At 32.3% G+C, this 25,719-nt stretch overlaps 1 protein-coding gene across 1 annotated transcript in view; it reads left to right on the top strand.

The window, feature by feature from the left end:
- The window catches only part of LOC129495604 (low-density lipoprotein receptor-related protein 1B), a 1,831,349-nt gene that overhangs the window by 1,531,766 nt on the left and 273,864 nt on the right, over positions 1-25,719 (top strand). Inside the window, exons 44-45 of the mRNA XM_055303278.1 lie at positions 22,046-22,238; positions 22,840-22,965. Coding sequence (XP_055159253.1) covers positions 22,046-22,238; positions 22,840-22,965 — 319 coding nt within the window. The remainder of the gene's footprint in view (positions 1-22,045; positions 22,239-22,839; positions 22,966-25,719) is intronic.

Genomic DNA, 25,719 nt, shown 5'->3' with positions numbered 1-25,719 from the left:
TTTTTTTTACTGATCAAAATTATTTTCTTTAAATGTTATTTTCAAAGACCAAATAAGAAGTTAGAAATATTCAACATTTGATTTGGCATTACTATCCACTTTTCATTATAAAGTTTAAAGGCCTATTTTTCTTACTGATGGTGACATTCTTTTCATGATTAAGTTTTTAAACATCACTTATTTTGAGTGAGATTATAGGGGAAGGTTAAAATATCATCTTTGTAAAAACAGTTGCATCATATTTATTAAGATTTTTAAATATATGCAATTATATTCAAATGTATCATTTTTCCTTGCTAAAAATATGACTAAAAATTTGAAGGCTAAGAAGTATTTGGATCAAAATCTTGAAAATAAGGAATTAAATGAATCAAGTAAATGTGGACTTAGCAAATCATACAGTCTATATTAGATAAGGTTATTTAATACAAATAAAAGTTTGTCATCACAGAAATGTTATAAGAATATGACATTACTAGGCTCATTACCTTGAGAGATAGCACTAGAAATGTAAACTAATTTAAAAAGTTTAGACAAATGAATCAATTCCAAAATCTTCTATCTCTTACAGTGTTGTACTCTGCTCAGTTTTCAAAACTGATATCTAAATATACCTTTGCATTTTTCAGTGGCAAATCTTTATTGATCATAGGCTAAGTGGGAAGAAACATGAAAATGAACTTGTGTGGCAATGATTTTATTTGTCTGTGACACCTTCTGTTGACTCACTATTAATTATACTCTTATTCAAAGTAGCAAACTCTTATATTGAAGGAGAGAAACACAAGAATTTAATTCAAGGAAATGAAATTATCTTAGTTATTAAACAGGGGAGACTATATGGACTAGAAGAAACCAGCAAAATTTAATAGAAATCCATAAGAAAGGAGAATGAGTCTTCATTGTGTTTATTTTTGAAAGAAAACCAAAGGGTGAGTAAATAATCTTCAATCAACTGTTAGAGAAAATGGCTAAAACTGAGCTGGGCTAAACCTTTGTCAGTCCCCCCAAGTACAGACCACTTTTAGAATAATAATATTATAATGAAAAAAAGCCACAGGCAATTGAACTAAACAATAATTAAAGATGGGTGTCATGAGTGTTAACTAATTCTTTCTGGGCAATTTTTGGGACAAGAAGTAAGAAGAGTTTGTTTAGTTGAGCATAGATAACCTTAGAAGCTGACCTTAGAATAAAAGGGAAAAAAGTTGTTCCAAACATGACCACAAGAATGATTAGATTCTGAAGATCTTGTGTCTTTTGGTTGCCTGGTTATATTTTATGAATACATGCACATACAAGTCTGAGTAATCCCATCTGGAAATGGAACACTTCCTTCTTCTGATAATTTTTTTTTTTTTAGATTGGCTTGCATTATTAGTTGTTATATTACCTGGCTTCCTTATTTTCTTTCTCTGACTCATATCTTCACAAAGAAAACAAGGGAGGGCAGCCTGGGCGGCTCAGCGGTTTAGCACCGTCTTCAGCCCAGGGCATGATCCTGGAGACCCCAGATCGAGTCCCACATCAGGCTCCCTGCATGGAGCCTGCTTCTCCCTCTGGCTGTGTCTCTGCCTCTCCCTTCTCTCTGTATCTCATGAATAAATAAATAAAATCTTAAAAAAAAAAGAAAGCAAGGGAGTAGAAAAGAAAGGCTCTGGAATCAAAATGCAAAAAATAAAGTGAAATTGTTTTAGAGAGCAAAATATATAGTTAAGCTTTGTGTCCCAAGTACCTGAGCAAGAGGTATTAGTACAGATGCTCAAGTGACCACAAGTATGGTCCCAGTAACTTTTAAATCCTGAGTTATAATATGATAAAAGATTTCCCTGGCGGACATCTGGGTGGCTCAGTGGTTGAATGTCTGTCTTTGTCTGAGAGCATGATTCCTGGGTCCTGGGATTGAGTCCCGCATCAGGCTCCCTGCAGGGAGCCTGCTTTTCCCTCTGCCTATGTCTCTGCCTCTCTCTGTGTGTCTCTCATGAATAAATAAATAAAATCTTAAAAAAAAAGATTTATCTGGATCATCTGCAACATCAGAAGTAGGAAGATTTATAAGAAGTTTACGCATACTATTGGTTTAGCAGAAAGACTTCATTTCAAAAGATCAAGAATACCAAGATCAAGCCTTGTTCATTCTTGTGATGCTTTCCCAAATGTCTCCCTGCTATGCCAAACCCACTCTTTGATTCTTTCGAGTCTTTTCCCTGGGCTACAATCCTTTTCCTTTAGTATTTCTCTTCCTTTCCTTTTGAAATTCATACAGAATATTGAAAGTAACCAATTATGAAATATTTGAAACTGAAAGTAAGGTATACTTGAACATGAAAAGTTATGGCAAGATTAACATAAATGAGGTTAATCCATCGGAAAACATACCTTACATGAATCAAAATGCAACATAACATACGCATTAATTTTTTAATTGATCATATCTATATGAACTGCTCATATCTGAGGGGTTAGGGAGATATTATAAAGCTCTATATCTGCCTATAAGGCATTTGCATTTAGTTTGAATAATATACCGTTACACTAGAAAGATTCTTAGAATAATCCTGACAAGTCTGCTTATTTCCCAGACTCTTAATTTGCTCATGGTTGTAGAGCTAGTTCTCTGCTCCTCCTCTATTCTCCAGAAATTGTATTTTTGGTTTAGGACCTTTTTTTTTTTTTTTTTAACCTTCATCATAGGCTCATTAATGTTCTATGTTACGAAAGTATCCCAAGGCCATCCATAGTGCTTAACATCAGAGCTAACGTGAAAAGCTGAAGGTCAAAATAGAAAGTGTGACAATACTATTATTTGCCAGAGTTTTTAGAGAAAGTTCAATTTTATTTATGTGCAGGCTACTACTTAATCATTTTGCATGGATGCTGAATATTTCCTTTTTTATTATATATTCTATTTAGTACCTCAAAATGTATTCATTGAGAAATATTGCTTATTTAATGACTTTTTCAATAACTTAACAATTGGTATTAACATTTGGGTGATATTAAAGCCAACAGTTAGTTATCCAAACCCAGTTAAAAGGAGAAAGTTTTATTATCTAATATGAATGCTAGGAGGTGATTTATATACTGAATAGTTCAGAACATGTCCTTGAACAATTGTAGCTGCTTATTTTTTGTCATCTTTCTGGCAGGTGCCAAATTGTAATGGTTAATGATACAACTTAAATTAACTAAAATGAATCCTTGTGGAAAAACATAATACCTGCTTGGTACAAGGGAACTGATTATATTGCCTTCATTTACATAGAAGTTATTCATAATTCATTGACACCCTCTCATTACTCAGTTATGTTTTTTTTTTTTCTGAGCAAATGGGAAAATATAGATCTTTGTGCAGGTGTTCATGCTTTTTATGCCGTATTGAAATAGAGTGGTCAAAAAGCTGCTCTTAGCTCCTGGAAATAGCTAAATAAACTTATAACTAACCAACATGCAAAAGCACTTTGAGGATAAATAATAGCATAGCTTCTTCTAACAGTGTTTCTCCAAACATTTATCTTTAATATGAATTTTATTTAAATAGCTTAAAATGCATACAAAATGATACTAAAATATAGAAAAAGAGATTTGTGGAAATGGTAAATTAGAGCAGAGCATGGCATTTTATAGAATATTTGAAGGTTATAGATTTTTTAAATCCTTAATTAAATCAATTATAAGAAAGTAGATGCAAAGTGTCAGAGTTTGAAATGTAGATAAATGCATATTAACATGTAGAGAGAGTAAAGCATTGAATTTTAAATTAACTACAAAAATGGAAATCATTTCCTTTATCCCCACATTTTTCTTCTTTTCTATTATAAAAGATCCCATTTATAGGCTATAAGAGGAATTAATAGTAAAGCTATTTAAAATGTGCAGCTTAATTAATTATTTTTACTCTAATCTGTCCTTGGGCAAAATACTTCCAAGTGGAAGAATTTGTTAGCCTAAAAAAGCCTCTGAGTTGGAATGCTGCTTGAAAAATCACAGGAGTGAAAACTAGTCAATTGGGTAATCATTTTAATTGCCAAAACTGGTCATTAAGAAGGCCTTCCAACCAGACACTGACTTCGAAGTAGTTGATTTAGTGGTTTTGTGTAGCTTATGTTGTCTTTGTTTTTTGAAGACAACTTTACCAGGATTGGGAGATTGACCTCTTACTTTCTATCCTTTCTTCCAGGGAGTGACCTTCATTAAATCTAAATTATCCAATCTAGAAGGGAACAAGAACTCAGGAGATTCTATAATTTTTATTTAGAAATTTAAGTAAATCTGACTCAAGGATAATTTCCTTCAATTTACACATTTTGGGTGATTAGTGCTTGTTGTTCTTGTTTTGCAAGTGTTTAAAGGGATTGAAAGATTTTAAATTCTCTGATCTCACGCAAAATACTGTATAACTTGTTGGATCATAAACAATGAGAAATAATTGCCTTAGTGAAGACACTAGAACTGATATTTTAAACATTTCTTATTATTTTCTTAAGTGTACAGAATTTCATGTGCAAATTTAATTCCTTTAAAAATAAATATACAGAGTCACAATTTAAAGAAAATGTAATGTAAAAAGAAATGTAAATAAGTAAATATTTTCCATATGGTTAAGCATCTGACAAATTGAGTTTATTTTTTTAGATAATAATAATGATGATGATGATGATTACAATCCCCTTCACCTATTTCACCCATTCCCTACCCCCAGCCCCCTACCATGTGTCTCTTCCTTCTGGTAATCATTTGTTTGTTATTCCTAGTTAAGACTATTTTGGGGTTGTCTCTCTCTTTTTTTTTTCCTTTATTCATCTGCTTTGTTTCTTAAATTCCACACATAAGTGACATCACACGATATTTGTCTTCCTGACTTACCTTTTCACTTAGCATAATACCTTTTAGGTCCATCCATGTTGTTGCAAATGGCAAGATTTCATTCTTTCTTTATGGTGGAGTAATATTCTGTTGTATATACATACTACATATAATTATCCTTCATCTTTTAATGGACACTTGAGTTGCTTCGATATGTTGGTCATTGTGAATAATGCTTCAATAATTATAGGGCTGCATATATCTTTTTGAATTAGTGCTTTTGCTTTCTTTGGATAAATGCCCAGTAGTGGAATTAATGGATCATATGGCAATTCAATTTTAAGGTTTTTAAGGAACTTCCATACTGTTTTCCACAGTGGCTGCACCAATTTGCATTCCCACCAACAGTGAACAGAGATTTTAAAAATATACATGTTGTCTAAGGGTAAAATAAGCTATTAGTATTTTAAGCATACAGAATGAAAGATTCTTAAATTTTCATTTTCAATATTTTATAATTGCATGGTTTAAATTATGCTGTGGGTCATAGTATAGTCCTTAAAATTTTAATTCAGAAAAAAATCATATATAAAATGACTTTGTTATGTGACATATTAATAGTAACCTGTAAGTTTTTATATAAAATCATGAATAAATATGTATTTTTATATACATATATGTAACATGTACATAATAATTAGAAGGAAATGGGATGCAATCACTATATTTTTCTGTATACTATTATCTCAGAAGCTGGAGTGAGAAAAAGTCTTCCTCTTGGTGCCTTGGTTTTTCCTCTGGAAAATGAAACACAAAAAATCTAAGTAATGCTATCTTATACTGCAGATAAATTACATTAATGTGTCTTGAAAGACAGACTTTTAAAAATATATGACTAAGTCTTTCAGGATAATAATGTTTCCGAAACATTTCTTATGACTGGTTTTAAGTTAGGCTGAAAAGCTCAAATTTTGATCTCTCCTACAATGCAGCCCAGCTTTTATTTGAAATATTTCTTTTGATCATAAACAATTAAAAGGGGAAGACTGTCTCAGAGTCTATTTGACTTGCTTTCTTCTTATTTTTTAATTAAGGAATATACATGGCAAGAAATTCTTGATATTATGCATATATTTATGCTTCCATCTTCAAATATTATAATGCTTAAGGAGGAAGAGCCATTGATCAATGGAACAAAAATATCTTAATTTTTATGCTGTAGAGGTTAAGTATTTTGGAGGTCAGCAAAATCTCTTAGTAGTGAATATCAAGTAGCTTTCACTGATTTTTTTCTTCCTAATATGGAATACAAATTATTTTACTGAATACATGAGTATTCATATTTCAGTGTTTGCTTTTTGAGTATTATACACAATAGTATTGAGAATGAACTTGATAAATGTATGTTGAAAATTCCTCTTATACCATTTGGAAATAGCATTCATATGATTTATTTGATTAAAGTGGTATGAAATTCTAATAGAAAACATCACTTACTAGAGTATTGTCTGTGGAAGACAAATATATCGCTGAAGTAAATACCTAAAGGGTTATTAATTTGCTCCTAGATTACAAAGAAAATTTGGAGGAAAACTGAATGGTTAGAGTTCATTACAAAATTGATGAGATAGAAAATCTTAATTCATAAGAACATCGAGTAGAAGAGTTCATGTTGTAACGTGATACTGACTTCATCTACTCAAAGCTCCTATTATCCATATGCAGTCATGCTTTAACATTGCTTATTTTGAGGTCACTGGGGTGGCTCAGTTGGTTAAGCCTCTGACTTCAGCTCAGGTTGTGATCTCGTGGTCCTGGGATCAAGACCCACAACGGGCTCCTTGCTCAGCTAGGAGCCTGCTTTCTCCCTCTCCCTTTGCCTTCTGTTTTCTCTCTCTCTCTCTCTCTCTCTCTCTCTCTCTCTCTGTCAAATACATACATACATACATACATACATAAATTCTTAAAAAAAAGTGAGAATTACCCTGCATCCTAGCAATTATACTATTAGGTATTTACCCAAAAGGTACAAAAATACTGATTTTTATCAGTGTGCTGGTAATAATATCAGCATTATCAACAATAGCCAAATTTGGGAAACAACCCAAGTATCCATCGACTGATAAACAGATAAAAAAGATGTGTGTGTGTGTGTGTGTGTGTGTGTGTTGTGTGTAATGGACTATTACTCAGCCATCTAAAAGAATGGAATCTTGTTATTTGCAATGATGTGGATGAAACTAGAGTGTATTAATGCTAAATGAAATGAGTCCATCAGAGAAAGATAAATACCATATGATTTTGCTCATATGTGGAATTTAAGAAACAAAACAGATGAACATAGAGGAATGAAAAAAAGAGAGAGAAAGGGAAGAAAACCATAAGAAACTCTTAACTATACAGAAAAAGCTGAGGGTTGCTGGAAGGAAGGTGGATAGTGGATGGGCTAAGTGGGTGATGAGTATTAAGGAGGACACTGGTGATACACACTGGGTATTATATATAAGTGATGAATCACTAAATTTTACTCCTGGAACCAATATTACACTGTATGTTAACTTACTAGAATTTAAAAAATTGGAACAAAAATAAAATAAAACTGCTTATTTTTTTTAAATAAAATTTCCTTCAGTGAATACAGAATGAGTCAACTCTATATTACTGGCAAATTATTGATACAACATCCAAAGCAGCTTTCTCTCTATTGGTTATCCTATCCACCTCTCTTTCCTCGGAAGGTTTAAATTCTTACAAATAATGAAGAATCATCAGTCTTATTATTTTATCAGAAGAAAATAGACCATAGGCTTTTGGCTGCCCAAGTCAATCTATTAATCTTTCTCAGTCTATGTCTTTTCATAAATTGTGGATGAAGCATATACTTCATCATTTAGAAGACATTGCCCTGGATTCAGCTATGGCAGGTGGTTACAATGGCTTTAAACTTTTCTGAATATTTTGTTTTGAACATAATTCAAAGAAAGCAGTATTCCTAATATTAAAACACGATTGAAAGTACTGTAAAATGCCGGCATAATGAATCAATCTTCTCAGGAAATCTTTTTGATTAAAACATTCCATTTTCTGAGTAACACCCTGTTTTGTAGGTTTAAATCAGTAAAGTCACACTGGCAGAGAGGAAGGTGGCTGCAACATTAAGAAGACATTAACCCACTTCCCAAGGTTGAGCTTTATAATTGTGAACTGTCAGAACAGTGTTGCTTTCCAGATTCATTTTTCCTTCAGAAATATTCAGTGAACAATTTTTAAAAATGATTACGACAGATAAAAGGAAAATGTGTTTATAGAGCTTGAGCTTTTTAAGCAATAGCTGAATAAAATAGAAAAATACCAAGGTTGATTTCATGGACTCCTTTACTATTAACAGTCTCTATGATTACTCCACCTATTCTTTTAATAATCTCTGAAGTCTTTATTAGTCTAACTCTCTTGTCTTTAGCTCACTAGCTCTGTTGGTGTGTGTGTGTCTGTGTGTGTGTGTGTGCACGCGGGTGAGAGAGAGATAGAAAGAGAGAATAGAACATTTAGGGAGTCATGGGTTGAATACAGGAAACCTTATTTTCTAAACTTGGTTCTGTAACTTACTTGGTGCACTTTGAAGCTATTTCCTGGTATTAAAACACATGAAAATTATCTTTTGAAAATTATTAAATATATTTTAACATATTAAAAATATATTGAAAATCTTATATAATGGGGTAATTATATTAAGGACAACTAATTTAAGTTTCTTCTCTTACATTTAACATATTTATTTTACTTTTTTAACAAAAATTCTTAAAAGGCTACAAAAGTAGACAGAATAGTGCAATGTATCCCATGTACCAGTCACCTAACTTCAGCAGTTGTTAATATATAGTAAGTTTTGCTCCTTAAATACCTCCTTACACTTGGATGATTTTGAAGCATATCTTAGGCATTTAAACATTGCATCTGTAACAATTTTAGCTTGTAACTGTAAATGATAGGGAATTATTTTCCTATATTTAGTTTTCATAGTCAAACTACTTTTATTGTATCTTAAATAAACTTCCTTAATTCATCATATTATTCAGTTAAAATGTTTACAATTGTTTTTTTTAAATCGAGTCTGAATCATAATTTATATAAAATAAATTCACTGAATTTAAGTATACAATTTAGTGACTTTCAAAAAATGTGTAAGATCGTATAATTACTACCACAATCATAGTACATTTCTATCACTCCACAGCATTTCCTCATATACTTTCATTGGCTAGGACATATGATTGGTGCATGTTTAATGAAAAAAAAAACCTGTTAAAGTTTTCCAAAGTGACTACACCATTTAACTGACCTACCAATGATATATGAGAGTTTCAGTTACTCCACATTCTCACCCACTCTTAGTATCTCATTGTGGCTTTAATTTGCATTTTCTTATGCTAATAATGTTGAGTATCTTTTCATGTGGGTACTGTCCACTTGTTTATTTTCTTTATGAAATAGCTGTTAGCCTCTGTTTTTGGTCTTTATTTACCTATTTTTTTTAATTGCCTTTTTATGACTGAGTCCTAAGGTGTTTTTTTTTTTTTTTTTTTTTTTTTTTACTTTGATTCTAAGTACTTTGCCTGAAAAATATGATATATTTTTTTTCTCCTACTCTGTGGCTTGCCTTTTATTCATTTTTTTTTGTTTCAGTAATATATCTGAAGGGGAAAAAAGTTTAATTTTGATGAATTTGAATATATCAGTTATTTCTTTTATGGCTTATGCTATTTGTATTTATCTAGGAAATTTTTGCCTACCTGAAGATAAAAAAAGATTTTATTCTATTTTCTTTCAGAAGTTTTATAATTCCAGGGGGAAACAATTCAGACTTTCACCAATAAGTAATATGTTAGTTTTATTGTTTTCATTGATATCCTTTAGCAATATAATGAAATTCCCTTCTATTTCTAATTTGCTGATGTTATAAAGAATGGGTTTTCATTTTCATCAAATGCTTTTTCTTCATCTATGACATATGTTTTTTCTGCTTTATTTCATTTATATATACTGAATTATAATTAGTTCCTTTTTGATTATTAAAATAATCATGGATTCCTGAGATAAACTATATTTTATCATCATGTGTTTTTGTTTCCATACATGAGATATGAATTATTAATTTATTGTTTAAAATATTTGCATTGATAGTCATAACAAATATTGATATGTAATTTATTTCCTTGTAATGTCTTTGTTAGATTTAGGTGTTAGGGTTATTCTACATAGATAGATAGATATAAATATAGATATAGATACAGATATAGATATAGATATGTATAAGTAGTACCATGCTAACATAGGTATGTTAGGGTTATTATATATAGATATATATATATATAGGTATATTATACATAGGTATGTATGACTACTTCATGTGTTTTTGTGTATTTTTGTAAAAATCAAAATGTATTATTTTGATATATAGTCTTCAAATTTATTTTTTAAGAGCAGATACTGTATTTTGCTCTTTTTTTCTTTTTCTTACCTCTATGCTGTCATAATTAAGGGCATTGTTCCTGGAGCTTAGAATCAAATCATGTCTCCATGACTTCTTCCTCCTCTTCCTCCTTCTTTTTCTTTTTAAACAGATTGACTAAAATATCATTTCATACCATATAATTCACCCTTTTAAATTGAACATGCAATAAAATGCTTTTAGTATATTCATATAGTTGTGCAATCATTATCACAATCAATTTTAGAGCATTTCATCACACTACGGAGAAACCTTGCATCCTCAGCCATTGATCCTTGGCTTTCCCTCCTCCTATCCTTTGGCAACCATGAATCCATCTACTACTGTCTCTACGGATTTGTCTATTTTGGATATTTCATATAAATAGAACATATGGTCCTGTGTTACTAGCTTTTTTCACATAACAAATGTTTTTGAAGTTCATTAATTTTATTACATATATAATAGAGTATGAGAAAGGAGTTGAGTGTGACAGTAGAGGGAGTCAGGTTGTTGTAGGGAAATCAAGATAAGTCTCCCTAATTGAAAAAGTGATTTTGAGCTAAAGGGGTGAACCAGTTGGCCAGGTAGCTATTTTGGGCACCAGTCTCTCAGGCAAAGGGAGCAGCCTGTGTGAAACTTTATATGTGCTTTGTATATTTGAGACACAATCAGATCACTGTGACCAGAATAGAGAGAGCTTGAATATAGAGAACTGTAGGTGATAATTCCAGAGAGGTAACAGGGATCAGGTCATATAAGACATTATAGACTATTTCAAGGATTTTGAAGGGTCTTGAAAAAGACTAGATGTATAGATACACTCACATCTGGTTGTAAGAATGTTGTTACTTTTTAATTACATTTTGTGTGTTCATGTTAATTTTTTTGTTTTGAGTTTTTGTTTCATTTAATTGACTTCTATTCAATAAGATGAATTTTAAATTAAGACACATTTCTACGTTATGTTTCTTAATTTTAAAGATTATAGGCAATCACACTTAACTGTTGAAGACTTTTTGCAATTCTAAAATTAAGCGGCATTTTACAAGAATGTAAATTATCACTCAAGAAACTGATGACAGTGTTTACTTCCAAGGAAAAGGATGTGAGGTTGGAAGTTGGAGGTGGAAAGGAGTATGTGCAGGATTATTGCAATTGTTAAAAATAAGTTCAACTCATTTTGTATGTAAATTATGCTTTGGTAAAGTCAGTTTAAAAGAAAACTATATGTAAAGAAGATGTGGATATGAAAGTATATACAGATCCTATAGTAGTTTTGAGTTTTTATTTTTTCACACTTATGTCTTTTAATTTAATTAATAAAGAGGAATTTTAAGATGATGTTAGTATGTATTTATGAAAATTCAAATAGATTTTTATTAACTCACCTTGCTACCAACATATAATTTTATAAATATTTTCACATTTACTAAAGTGACTTTGGAGTAGCCAGTGGCCACATATACAAAATTTAACAAATATAATGTATCAGTAATATAGTAATATCATATATTATAATTTTATATATCAATAATAATATAATATTAATACATACAAATGCTTAAGTAAACATTTTGGATATAACTTTCAATCACAAATATTTCATTACTTTCTCGAAGTGACTTTTAACAAACCAAATAAGGTTTTTTGTTGTTGTTTAGTTTTGTTTTGATTAGCAATCATGAAACTGTTTAGAGCAATATGATCCAGAGAGATATAAGAGATATAACATCTCTCCTTACATAAACAACAAAATGTTTTGATTGCCAAAACTGAAAATCAGTTGTAGTTTTCTTTTCTTTTCTTTTTTTTTTTTTTTTAGATTTTATTTATTTTTATGAGAGACACAGAGGCAGAGGGAGAAGCAGAGGGGTTCCCATAGGGAGCCTGATGTGGGACTCGATCCCAGGACCCTGGGATCACAACCTGAGCCAAAGGCAGACACTCAACCACTGGGCCACCCAGGTGCTCCTCAGTTGTGGTTCTAACACTTTAGGAAAGCCAGCTTCAATGTAATATGACTGTTTAATTAAAATCACTGTTTTTTAATTTTCTCTCAAAATAAATAAATTGGCGTAACCATTGTGGCTCTTAGTAGAAATTTCCAGTTGACATGCAACCAAGAAATGAAGTGAAACTCAAGGATTTTACCAAAACAGATATTAATTTTATCTCTAAGCATAGGTTTGACGATGTGATAATCACAGAAGTTGAAAAAGCATTGTTTACAAATTGAAATCTATTGTAAAAGTTTATTTTTAAGTTGATTCTTTATCATTTGTAACACTTTGGAAAATAAGAATGGGACTCAAAGAATTTGAAAATACTTATTTTACAAGCCTATCTCATTGCTACCATGTCATCTGAAAATAATTACAGCAAACATTTATGAAAAGCTAACTATGTAACCATGCTAAATGTTTTGTATTATTTAACAGGTTTTAAAATTTTATGATATATATCCTGTTTTTGTTAAATAAGAAGAGAAAGAGGCCTGGAGAAGTGAAATAACAAGTCTCAGTTTGCATGATAAGAAAAGGTTCGGTAACAGACCCAAATATTCTGACTTCAGAGACCAGGGTGATAATCTTAGGCTATTCTTTCTTTTCAAATGTAGCATTAAATTAGTTTCTACCCTGCCCATGTACAGTTTTATTCAGACATATGCACACTGGAAAGCACATCTTCATTAATACAAATAAGCATCCTTTTCTGCAGGACACCTCTTCTTTCTTTCTTTCTTTCTTTCTTTCTTTCTTTCTTTCTTTCTTTCTTTCTTTCTTTCTTCTTTCTTTCTTTCTTTCTTTCTTTCTTTCTTTCTTTCTTTCTTTCCTTTCTTCTTTTTTTATCTTTCTTTTTTTCTTACAATATAGCATCTAAGATAATATTTGATTTTTGTTAGATATTCAGTAAATCCCAATTTGAAAAATTAAGACTGGCATTTTAGTATAACTTTGACATATGAGGTTTTGATATAATATATACTTCTTTGACTACCTCTTCACTTTTTCTAGTAAAATATTAAAATGCCAGGAGAGTTGTATTTAGACAATGATCTAGAGAGTAACAGCATTGAAATATTTATCAAAGGCATGAATATGATCCTGAGAAGATTATGCCTACAGTTCTTCGGTAGAACACATATTTAGTAATATTGTTTTACAAAGAAAAGATTATATCTTTGGGTACACAACCAAATAAAGTACAAAGCTGAGTTCAAAGTTCATAAAAATATACTTTAAAAAAATAGGAAGTGAAAGAAAGAAACCCAAACGCAAGAAGCAAGGTTTTCTAATCACTGTTTTATGAACTGATTTGATAATCATCGCATGTTAAATATGTTCTATTCTAAGCACTTGAGTCACAAAAACGAAAAGAATTGTTGCTTTCAAATATTTTAGCCTTGCCAGGGATATGGATAAAATATAAGCCCTTATGAAATTCTCTGTTGAGTGTTACAATAAATGTGTATAGAAACTGTCTGGATATGCAGAGGAAGGAGTCATTTGGCTGTGGGCAGCAAGGAAAGAGTTCTCAAGGAAGTCACTCCTGAATGGGTCTCATGGTGGACATTTTTGGAAGGAATTCAGAGCAGAAATAACTTATGGAAAAATATATTCAGGTTTTCTTTTAAGTTTACTTTTTATCAATACAGTCATCATATGAATCTCAAACTGTCTAATATATATACCTTAGAATTTGGACAATTACTTTAATACTGCAATCGTATATGAAGGCACATAAAACATTAGAAACCTGCTCAAATTCCAGTTAGGACTGGCTATAACACTTCAGGGATATCACAGTTTATTCTTCTTTTTAGTCATCTCAGTGACCTTAAGGAATATCCCATCCTTTCTCTTTTCCTTAAAATAAGAGCAAGACTGAGTCATTGCCTTTTATTTTTTATTATATATTAGAGGACTGAGTTCCAAGAAGCCAAATGGCTGATTTGGGGGGAAATAATGAGCCTCAGAATAGGGTTCCCTTCTACTACTTCTCTCAGGCATATCCTTGAGATCTTTTCCTTGCTTTCTTCCACCTGTTCTCGGCCCCCAGCAGACTTTCTTGGAGTCACCTGACTTGTCCTCTGGCATCTGGTTGAGTATAGTCAACAGAGAGATCAGAAAGAGAGAGTATAAAATCAAAATAATTCATTCTCTAATCTTTCTCTAGGATGGGTTTACCTCTAACTGAGGCTGGTAACACAATAGGTGGTCTTTTAGAGGATTGCTGTGAATGTTGTTCTTTTCAAATTTGGTTGGACACTAAGGACGTTTTGATACTTCATATTCTTCAAACACACTCATGCAACTTAAATGCAGCCAGCTATTCTGAAATTAGATATTTCTCAGTTTTGAGTTGCTGATTTACCACATCACCATTCTTTCCAAAGCTAAAGCAACAGCAGATGTTTCTTTGCAACCTATAACACTTTGTCATGCCTGACCATATAGCAGGGGCCAAGTTGTTATTTCTCTTAATGATCGCTTATCATCTTGTCAGTGAGGCAGTCAACTGGGGTGTTTGGGAAGCTTTCTATTTGCTTGGCTTTTAAATCCTTTAGTTTAACATTTAGCATCTGGGTGTTGGAAATAAGTTGTCTGGTTTATAAAACTGTATTTTTGTATTCTCTCATTGGTTCTAGTGCTACCAATAAGGCACCAGGGAAATTTCAAGACAGAAAATCATATGATTAGTGATTAAATTCCTGATACATAATTTCAAGTCTATGTGGTATCACAAATTTAATTGTCTATCTAGAGGACACATGTGAGATTAAGTGACTGTATCAAGAAATGCATTTTCTAAATGACCATGAATTCTTATGTTGAAACATGAGCCTATTTATAGGTTCAAGGTGAAAATGCCTCAAAATTATGTCGTAATGGTACATTACCATATAACATGGTAAAGTGCAGTTTTTGATGACAGAGCTTTTGCACTGTAAATGAAGATGCTGATTAGGCTTGAAAGGTGCAGTATTGGTGAACTTATGATAAAAATGTTTTAACTTGGAGATGAGAAAGTATAATGTAGTGGGTTTCACATCTCTGTTCCACATGGAACTCTAACTGGTGGAATGAGATGTCTGGAGTCAGCTCATTCTTAGTAGACCCTTTGTACCCTATTAAAGCAACATGCATAATTATAGACTGGCTTTAATGTTACTTTTTTCCTCTTTCTCTGTGTCAGCAGAAGTAGAGAAGTAAACTACTAGACTCAATAAGTATTAAAATTCATAAAATTGCTGTATGCCAAATAGACTTTCGGTACCATAGAAAAAATTTGTCATGAGACTAGCTATTTGTCCTTCATTAAAAAGACAACTAATTTTATTTACATCTAATTATTAGAATTTTGCTTTCATTCTTAGTGACTCATCAATGTGTATATTTTGTTCATGCAAAATATGATACTGGATAGTAAAGGGAATTGAGGTGTTACTATAGTTTCTAACTTGAAGGAGCATGGATAAAATAATAAAGACAGTACATACATATATGCCAATATATGAAGAAGAATTTCTCCACTTTCTTTAACTAAAGCAAATTTTATATGTAGAATTGAAATCAGATCTCAATTGATTTGGGTCTGAAATAGGCTCAAATCACTCAAATCTGTGACTGTGGATTGATTGTTAAGCTTCAGTCCTCACCATTGAAATTTGGAATGAAATGATCTCTATCTTTCTGTTAATGTGAAGATTAAAATTAGGTTTGATACATGTATTATGTACCTACCCCATAAATTGTAAGCATTTGTGAAGTGTTAGTTTGTAATGTTTACCAGGAAAAAAAAAAAAGGTAAAAAGATGAATGAATGAATGAATGAATGAATGAATAGATGAAATGAAAAGCCTCATGAGTTTTGATAAAAAGTGAATTAGGAAGTGCTTCATTTGCAAATACTGCTCTAATATTTGTATTCTCACCCTTCTTAAAATATCAAGTGTTACCCTTTTTTTCTGGACAAATGCAGCTGATCTTAATTGGTCTCTCTGCAGCTTTTTTGTTTTTATCAAATCTGCTCTCTACAGTAGAAGCAGAATAATCTTTAAAACTACAAACCAATGAAACATGAGTTTTTAAAATTATTATTATTATTAATTATTGCTATAATTTTTGGAACAACAGTCAGATTGACAGACAGCCTTGGTCCATAAGAAGGAAGGCTCTATACATTTGCCCTTCTGCCCTTTCTCCTCAGGCTCTTCATGGGATCTTTTTAGATGTCTGAGCGACCCTCATGCTCCCTTTACCTTCATTCATTTCCCCCACATTTTCTGTTCCTCCTTACTCTTGACTCTCACACTGTGTATTCCCTCTGCCCAAAGCCCTTCCTTCTGTCTTTCTCTTTTCCTCTCCTATTGACTGTTTATCATTCTCTTTCTCAGGAAAATCTTCCCAGGTAGCTATCATTTTTACTCTCATAGCGAACAATCTTTCCTTCATCATTTTGATTTTTTAAAAAAAAATATTCATTGAAATTTACAGTAGATACAAATCTTAAACTTTGGCTCTTCTAAAAGGAAGGAGTGAAACTGTTGGCTTAATCAGCTCAGGCTGCTATAACAAAATACCATAGATTGGGTGGCTAAAGCAACAGACATTTATTTTTTACAGTTCTAGAGGCTGAAAATCAAGATCAGGGTGCCAGCATGGTCAGGATCAGGTGACAGCCCTCCTCCTGGCTTGCAGTGCTTGCTTTCTTGTGGGAGGGGGGAAATGGAGAATAGAGACATATATAAAAATATATATTCTTTTTTATATATATTCTTAATTCAAAATGATTAATAATTATATCTCTGTGGTAAGATTATTTTCTTTAATTTTTTTTTTTAATTTTATGATAGTCACAGAAAGAGAGAGAGGCAGAGACACAGGCAGAGGGAGAAGCAGGCTCCATGCGCAGGGAGCCCGATGTGGGATTCGATCCCGGGTCTCCAGGATCGCGCCCTGGGCCAAAGGCAGGCGCCAAACCGCTGTGCCACCCAGGGATCCCTTCTTTAATTTTTCATGTCACATTCTCTCTTTTGGTGATCTCTTCATTCAACTAACAAGCATATACTCATATTTAAAGTATTGCTTTAGGAATGCCTGGGTGGCTCAGTGGTTTAGCCCCTGCCTTCGGCCCAGGGTGTGATCCTGGGGACCCGGGATCGAATTCCACATCGGGCTCCCTACATGGAGTCTGCTTCTCCCTCTGCCCGTGTCTCTGCCTCCCTCTCTCTGTATCTCTATGAATAAATAAATAAAATATTAAAAAAATAAACTATTGCTTTATTCATCCACTGATTTCATAAAGAGTTGAGAACTATATGGGTAGGCCACCTATGGTTTAGGTTTAGAAGCAAAAACTAAATAAAATGACTAGATGATAAATCCACTAATTTCCCTTTTAATCCCTCTCTTTCCATCCTACCCCTGCCCCACTCTGTCCATGGGAAACACTGTTTTTTGTCACCATAGATTAGTTTGCTTTTTTTTTTTTTTTTTTAGTTTATATAAGTGGTATCTTATACTATATATTTCTTTTTTGTCTGGCTTCTTTCACTTGGCATAATTATTCGGAATCCATCCATATCATTACATGCATCAAATAGTTCATCTTTTTTTTTTCTCTCTCAATTGTATTACATTGTATGTGTTAAGGAAAAAAATATATCCATGACACTTGTTAAAAAACCAATGCAGGCTATTTTCAGAACCAACACAAGAGATATAAGGGAGTATTGCAATGGAATTTTGTAGTAGAGGAAAGAAATGTGCTCAACACCAAACACAAGGAAAAGTAGAAATTTATAGTCAAGGAGCAGAGTGGGTTGTTAATAAATGGACACCTACTCGGAGGAAATATCAGAAGTAAGGGAAGATTCTGGGTACACTGACTAACAAGATTCTTTTTTTTTTTTTTGATTTATTTATTTATTCATGAAAGATACAGACTGAGAGAGAGGTAGAGACATAGGCAGAGGAAGAAGCAGGCTCCTTGTAGGGAGCCGGATGTGGGACTCGATCCCAGATCCTGGGATACCTCCCTGAGCCAAAGACAGGCACCCTACCGCTGAGCCACCCAGGTGTCCCAAGGTTCTTGGTGATAGCAAGCCAAAGTGATCAGACTTCACCGTGGGAGTACAAGGGATGGGGAATTTAGTTAGATATTGACAGTGATCAGATATCAAGAGGGGGATTCTGGCTAAATTGACTTAGCAAGATTTTTGCTAATGTTGAGTTTCTGAGGACATACCCAAGCATAAAATAATATGGATATATGCGATTTGTTTATGCATATATCTGCACATGGGCATTGAGTGGCTTCCAATTTATGCTTATTGTAGGTGGAGTTGCTATGAACATTTGTGTACAAGTCTTTATATAGATATATGCTTTAATTTTATTGGGTAAATAAACACTAGGAAATAGAAGGGTGGATCATATGCTACTTATATGTTTAACTTTTTAAGAAAATCCCAAATTGTTTTCCATATTGGTAGTACCATTTTCCATTCCTACAAATTCTTCCATAACCTCACCAACACTTGGTTTGCTGGCCATTTCAACTTTATTCTAAGAATGGTGCCGTAATTTTATTTCCTAATGTCTAATGATGCCAATAATCTTTTTTATATGCTTATTTGTCACGTATATACATGAAGAAAGTCTATTCTTTCTTGAATAAAGTGTCGTTTCAAAAATGCTTCCCATTCTTTATTGGATTATATATTCATTATACTTTTTAGTTTTGGTAGGTTTTTTTTCTTAATATATATCCTTTGCTAGACCTACGTTTTGCAAATTTTTTTAGTTTGTGACTTACCTTTTCATCGTCTTACCATTGTCCTTTGAAGTGTAGTTTTCTAATTTGATTTATTTCATTTTATAGATCTTTTTGATCAATCATGGTTTTGATGTCATACCTAAGAAATATTTGCTGACCCAAAGATCATTAAAATTTTCTTCCATATTTTTCTTTAGTTTTAAAGTTTTAAATTTTTCATTTAGGTCTGTGATAAATTTCCAGTTGATTTCTTAATAGGATGATAGTTTAATTTTTGTGTATGCATATTTATTTATTCAAGTATCATGTTCTGAAAAAACTATCCTTTTTAAAAAAAATCGTCAAAAATTAGTTATCTATACATGTATGGGTCTGTTTGTGAACTCTCTCATCTGTTTCACTGATGTATTTCTCTTTTTCTAATCCTACATATATCCTCTTGGTAACTGTCAATTTATTATGTCTTGAAATGAGGTAATGTTAATCAACCAACTTATTTTTTTGCCATTTTTTTTGTATACAAAATATTTTGCATTTCCATACGAAATTTAAAATCAGCTTGTCAATTTCTAGGAAATGTCTGCTGGGTTTTTATTGGGATTAGGTATAATTTACCAGTTTGAGGAGAGATGACATCTCAATAGCTTGAATCTTACAAACAATGAATAGAGTATATATCTTTATTTATTCAGGTTTTTATTAGTTTCTCTAAACAAAATTCTATAGTTTTTAGGTTCTTGTACATATTTTTATATGTTACTAAGTATTTATTATTTGTTGATACTACTGTATAAGTTGTCTTATTTTAATTTTCAATTACTTATTGTTAATATACAGAAATTTTTATAGCAACCTTGTGTCCTATAGTTTTACTAGATATATTAGTTAACCTAAGCAGGTTTTTTTTTTTTTTGTTTTGTAATTCTATTGAATTTTTTATGTAGAGGATTAGATTATGTTATCTGAAAATAAATACAGTTTGATTTCTTCCTCTTCTCCTCTCCCAACTGGAAAAAAAATAAAATTGTTTTCTTGCCTTATTATTCTGCCTAGACACTGTAGGACAAATTTGAGTAGAAGAGAGAGTGATCATTCTTCTTGTTCCTAGTTTAATATCTATTCTGAGTCTTTATCAGGAATGGATGTTAGATCTTATAAATAATTTCTTTGCATTTATTAAGATCTTCATATGTGTTGTCACTTTTGTTTTGTTAATATGGTAAATTAAACTGTTAGTTTTTTTAATGTTAAATTAATCTTTATTTCTGGGATAACCCCCCCCTTCATCATTATGTATTATCTATTTTATGGTTCTCAAATAGCCATTTATTTTAAATTTTATTGATTTTTCTCTATTGTTTTTTTCATTTTTCTATTTCTTTGATTTCTCTACTTTTATTTTCCTTTCTATACTTTAGGTTTAACTTTTTTATTGTTTTCTTCTAGTTTTTTTAAGATGGACACTGAGGTCATTAATTTGAGACATTTCTTTTTCTTTTGTATCTTGTCTTGTAGTGGCTTAGTAGCAAATTTTTCATATTTCCACTAAAATACCTGAGCTGTGTTCTAGGAAATGGTTAAGCTATTTGGAAACAATTTGATCCGTTGAGTTCTTCCTTTAAGTTTTGTTAGACAGGAGTAAAGCAGAGTTAGTCTGGGGTTAATTTATATTTCTCATTGCTGAGGCAAGACTCTTCTAGGTACTCTATTCAGACTCCCTATTAATTGGAAAGTTTTCAAGTCTGGTTGGTATTAACAGGCATGATTCATGGACCTGTGTGAATTTCGGAACTCTTCTCTCTGATCCTTTTGTATGGCCCTTTCATCAACCCCAATTTGCTTCAGATGCCTGTGCTTGTGCTTAGTACTTGGCTGACTCCTCTAGGAGAACCCTTTGCAGATACCTAGAGTTCTCTTTATGTTACATTCTCTTCTCTGACACTCTACCCTATGAGATCTAACCTACTGGCCTCCTTTAATTCTCAGCCCTACCCCTCTCAGGGAGATGTTTAGGTTCTGTTGGGTTCTTTTGTACTTTGATGCTACCTGAATCTCTCAGGCATTTAGCCATGGCCATCATGAGACTCACTCAGTTTATTTCCTAAGTTAATTAGGAATCATTGTCCTTTCTTACCTTATGTCCAATGTGCTGAAAAGACTTGTTTTATATATTTTATTCATTTTTTAGTTGTTTTATTCAGAAGATAAATCTAGCCCTTTAATATGGTCTAAGTGGAAGTTTGGTCATTACTTTTAAACTTTTATTGCCAATTCATGTATATCTGGTTTAGTTATTCATGGTGAAAGATTCCTGAGGGAAAAACCTGAGTTTTATAGTTCTTTATATTCCTTTTATAGTTCTGATAGCTTGATGAGTGTTCACTGGATGACTGATGAGTCTTATTAAAGGACAGTGCTTATTAGTAATCATAATCTCATATTTTTGACCTGGTGATTTTGTTTTATAATACTGAAAAAATGCTGTTGTTTATATGAATTAAATGATCAGTGAATTGTGATATACTGAAAATATTAAATGAACACGTTATAAAAACTAAGAATGATTAAAACATTTAAAATAAACTATAGGGATCCCTGGGTGGCGCAGCGGTTTGGCGCCTGCCTTTGGCCCAGGGCGCGATCCTGGAGACCCGGGATCGAATCCCACATCGGGCTCCCGGTGCATGGAGCCTGCTTCTCCCTCTACCTGTGTCTCGGCCTCTCTCTCTCTGTGTGTGACTATCATAAAATAAAAATAAAAAACAAATTTAAAATAAATAAATAAAATAAAATAAACTATAAAGAATTTTATGATACATTTAGTAAAATGCATCTTTTACATGATGATTTTCATTGATTAAATGCAACTAATCTTAATCTTTTAAAAAATTTTTGAAGCAAAAATAGATGTGGAGATAGAAATGTCTATATATTCATTTAAAAAACATATATTTAAATTTATTTCAGGTGATTGTCAAATCTGGTCCAGGAACTTTCCTCAGTTTGGCTGTTTATGACAATTATATCTTCTGGTCAGACTGGGGAAGAAGAGCTATTCTGCGTTCCAACAAGTACACAGGAGGAGATACAAAAATTCTTCGTTCTGATATTCCACATCAACCAATGGGAATTATAGCTGTTGCCAATGACACCAATAGCTGTAAGTTACACTAGAAACTTAATGTATTTCTTAATTATATAATCTTTGCAAAAATTATGTTTTCCAGTAATACTTAGTTGGATTTTTTTAATGTTCCTGGAGATAGTGTTCGGGATTTGCCTATTCAATATATTAAAATTCTCTGAAAGGCTCAAGGTAATTTCTGTAGTTCTTCATTTATCACCAGAAGACAATTCCTTTTTACTTACTTGTTTCTGGAAATTTATTCTCTCTCACTCTCAATCTTCGAACATTCAAATCAAGTAGTTTCCATGAAAATAATACTTCTTGCTAAATAAGCTTTACCTTGGGCTGAAAAGTTATTTAATCACTGAAATACCTACAAAAATTGCAGCTTAAGGCATCAGTATGTTTTTTAGTTCATATGATGCCATGGCATCCTTGACAAATGTTCTAGAAGATGTAGTGGCTTATGTTGCATGCTTTTCTAATGTTTTTACCTCTTATGATGTTTGGATTTTCCAAAGTCCTGAATATTCCTTGTTTATATCTTTGAGAGGGGCAGCCTAACAGTTTACTGTTAATCTAGCAAAGAATAGAAATTCAATATAAAATGTTACCAATAGTCTCTTCATTGCAGGTGAACTTTCTCCATGTTCATTATTAAATGGAGGTTGCCATGATCTGTGCCTTTTAACTCCTAATGGGAGAGTGAATTGTTCCTGCAGGGGGGATCGAATACTGCTAGATGACAACAGATGTGTGAGTAAGTAAAGACAGTTGAAATGTGATATGACATAACTACTCAAAAGGCATACATGGATATTGAAATTATCTTGATATTCATGAAATTGTACTCTCTTCCAATCCTAGAGGCCCGGTTGGCATATCTTTCTATTCTAAAAAGAACTCAATTCACCACTCTACTTAGTTGTTACACCATATGATAGATAATGATAACCAGAATAGTCACAAATGGTGTATCCCCTATTGTGGGCTGGAAGGTGTTTGATGAGTTAGAGAAATACCTGCAAAGTATCTGAAAACTTGTGGTTACAACTTTGAGAATTAAGTCAATAGCAAAATTAATTAAATCTGAAATAAACCAATATATAGGCAGTAGATCAGTAGCCTTGTAGTAAAACCACTCAGTCTGTCACAGTATGTAAATGAGAGAGAATGGTTCATGCAGCTTATTTGTAATCATTTCCAAACGGTTAATTAAGAATGTAACATTGCAGCCTTGCATGATGTTTATACCTCCCAAAAGGCATTACAATCTTTAATTAGTACCATTACAGTATACACTTATTAGCAGCTAAGTTTTCAAACTGTTTCCAAAATAAATAAGGGTTCAAGTGTTCCAATATTGCCATGAGAAATTAGCCAGTAACATAAAGGATGTTAATTTATCTTTAACATTAAGACTATTTGTGTATAAGAAAGATAAGAGACATCTTGTTGGAAATTAGTGAACTCGCTCTCAGGATGTGGCAATTGTTTTATTTTTTTTTTCTCTTTTCATCCATATCCTCATCTTATATCTTCATCTTAGAAAATCATCAGAAGTAGATATGTCTACATTATAAAAATAAATATCAAATAGTATAAGTATATTTCATCTTTATCTTTAGTCTTTTTTTGGTCTTTATTTACCAGAGGGATCTTCTCTTTTATCTGTTGTGTACTTTAATACAAGCACTTTAACATCCTGTTCTTTACCTTGAAAACTATTGCACCTAATACAAGAATATAGACATATGTTTTCACTTTGCAATTTGGTACTACAACCCAAAGAGCACCTCTTAGTGAAAGAAAGGGCACCTCTGACTTTTATTTAAGACTGTGCCAAAGCAAACGGGAATGATGCAATTGGTCAGTGAACTTTAAATGAAGACAGCCAATTTTAATAATTCGAGCCTCAAATTCCCATAATTCTTAGTAACCTAACACTTCCTTGAATTGCTCGGGTAATTGCTTAAACTCTTTCAGTTTGCTTTTGTGGTTTCAGCTGTAATGGTCTGGATCTGATGCCATCTGTAAGCCTGGAGTGTTAGTCATGCATTAGAATCACTCATGTTTCTTTCACAGGTCACTACAGGCCAGTAGAAAAGCAATGCCTCTAGTCAAAACAGCAAGGCTTATTTGTATACAGTGGATGCCTGTCCTTGCTCCAAAATAGATTAGATACATCTGTCCCTACTAAGCCACCTGCTTCTCTCTATTGATGAGAGGGAATAATTCAGAAAGAAAACTGTCTTTTAAACAAGCACAGTTGTATTCACATGCAACTACAGAGTGATATTTGATTCTTCAGAGCTGACAGACCTTTATAGAAGCATCCTGGATCCATGGTGCATTCATATTGAAATCCTGTGGCCCAGCAGAGAGAGATTGGAAAGTATCTTCTTGTCAAATCCATCTTTGGAAACGAAGATGTCTCTGGCATGTCTATATCCACATCTGAGTTAGTTCACCCAGAGCAGTTCGTGAATGTTAATGGCAGGGTTGAAGGGGGGAAAGGCACCACCCTCAGGACAAGGGAGGGAAAACCATGTGTTGTCATAACTTGACAAAAAGATTAGGCAATTCCACTTTACACAAGATTCCTAACCTTATCAACATCCACAACAGAAGTAAGAATAACAAATATAATTGAAGTAATTACCTTGTGAGAGAATTAGAGGACAGTTGAACCACATTTTTGTTTCTGTGAAGAAGCATAACACTCAATGCTAGTTCAAATGAACATACCTAAGCAAGAGTTTTGCATATATAAGGCTTGATTTTATGTAATAAAAACATTTTTGTTGTGAATATTTTTTCCCTCAGAGTCATAATGATTATAAAAGCAAAATTTGCATCTTCAATCATAACAGTTAATTCTCATTAGAAGTGAGAAGTTAAACAAGATATGTTGAAAGTAGATAGAATAAGTTGGGAACATCAGTAGCCTCCCAGTAAATGAATTTTGTTCAGTTCCTGCTTGAATGTGATCATGTGCAGCAATGTCAGTACCCTTCTTAATGCTTGTTCCTTTAAAGCTAATGATATTTTTAGATTTTTAAATTCTGTGTTACTTTGTCTAAATTGACTTTCTACCTGACCAGTTGAATTTCGACTGAACCAAGAAAAAAATACCATTGAAAAATTTTAATTAGAAGTCGTCAGTAGTTAGACCAATAGATAATCTGTAAAAATGAGATGCATTCTAGGACTAACAAAGAAATAAAACACTGGAAACTTCAAATAGTATTAGTAGCCGTGTAATTGAATATTTCTAAAATACAACTTTCAAAAGAAATTGATAGTAAATTATAAAATTAAGCTATGTTTTCTGCATTAATAGAGATAAATGAATTCCAATTACCTCCAATATAATTAGTATGACTGGATTTCACTGTACAATTATTCAACAAGCAATGGAGTGAGTACAAGCAAACAACACATAATGCAACCACAAAATCGAATTCTAAATGTTTACTGGAAATCTATTATTTAAGAATAAAAATAGGTCCGT

This window comes from Nyctereutes procyonoides, unplaced genomic scaffold (genome assembly GCF_905146905.1).
Source record: "Nyctereutes procyonoides isolate TBG_1078 unplaced genomic scaffold, NYPRO_anot_genome, whole genome shotgun sequence".
Lineage (NCBI taxonomy): Eukaryota > Metazoa > Chordata > Mammalia > Carnivora > Canidae > Nyctereutes > Nyctereutes procyonoides.
Note: the sequence above shows the minus strand (reverse complement) of the source record. Positions and strands in the feature narration are given on the sequence as shown.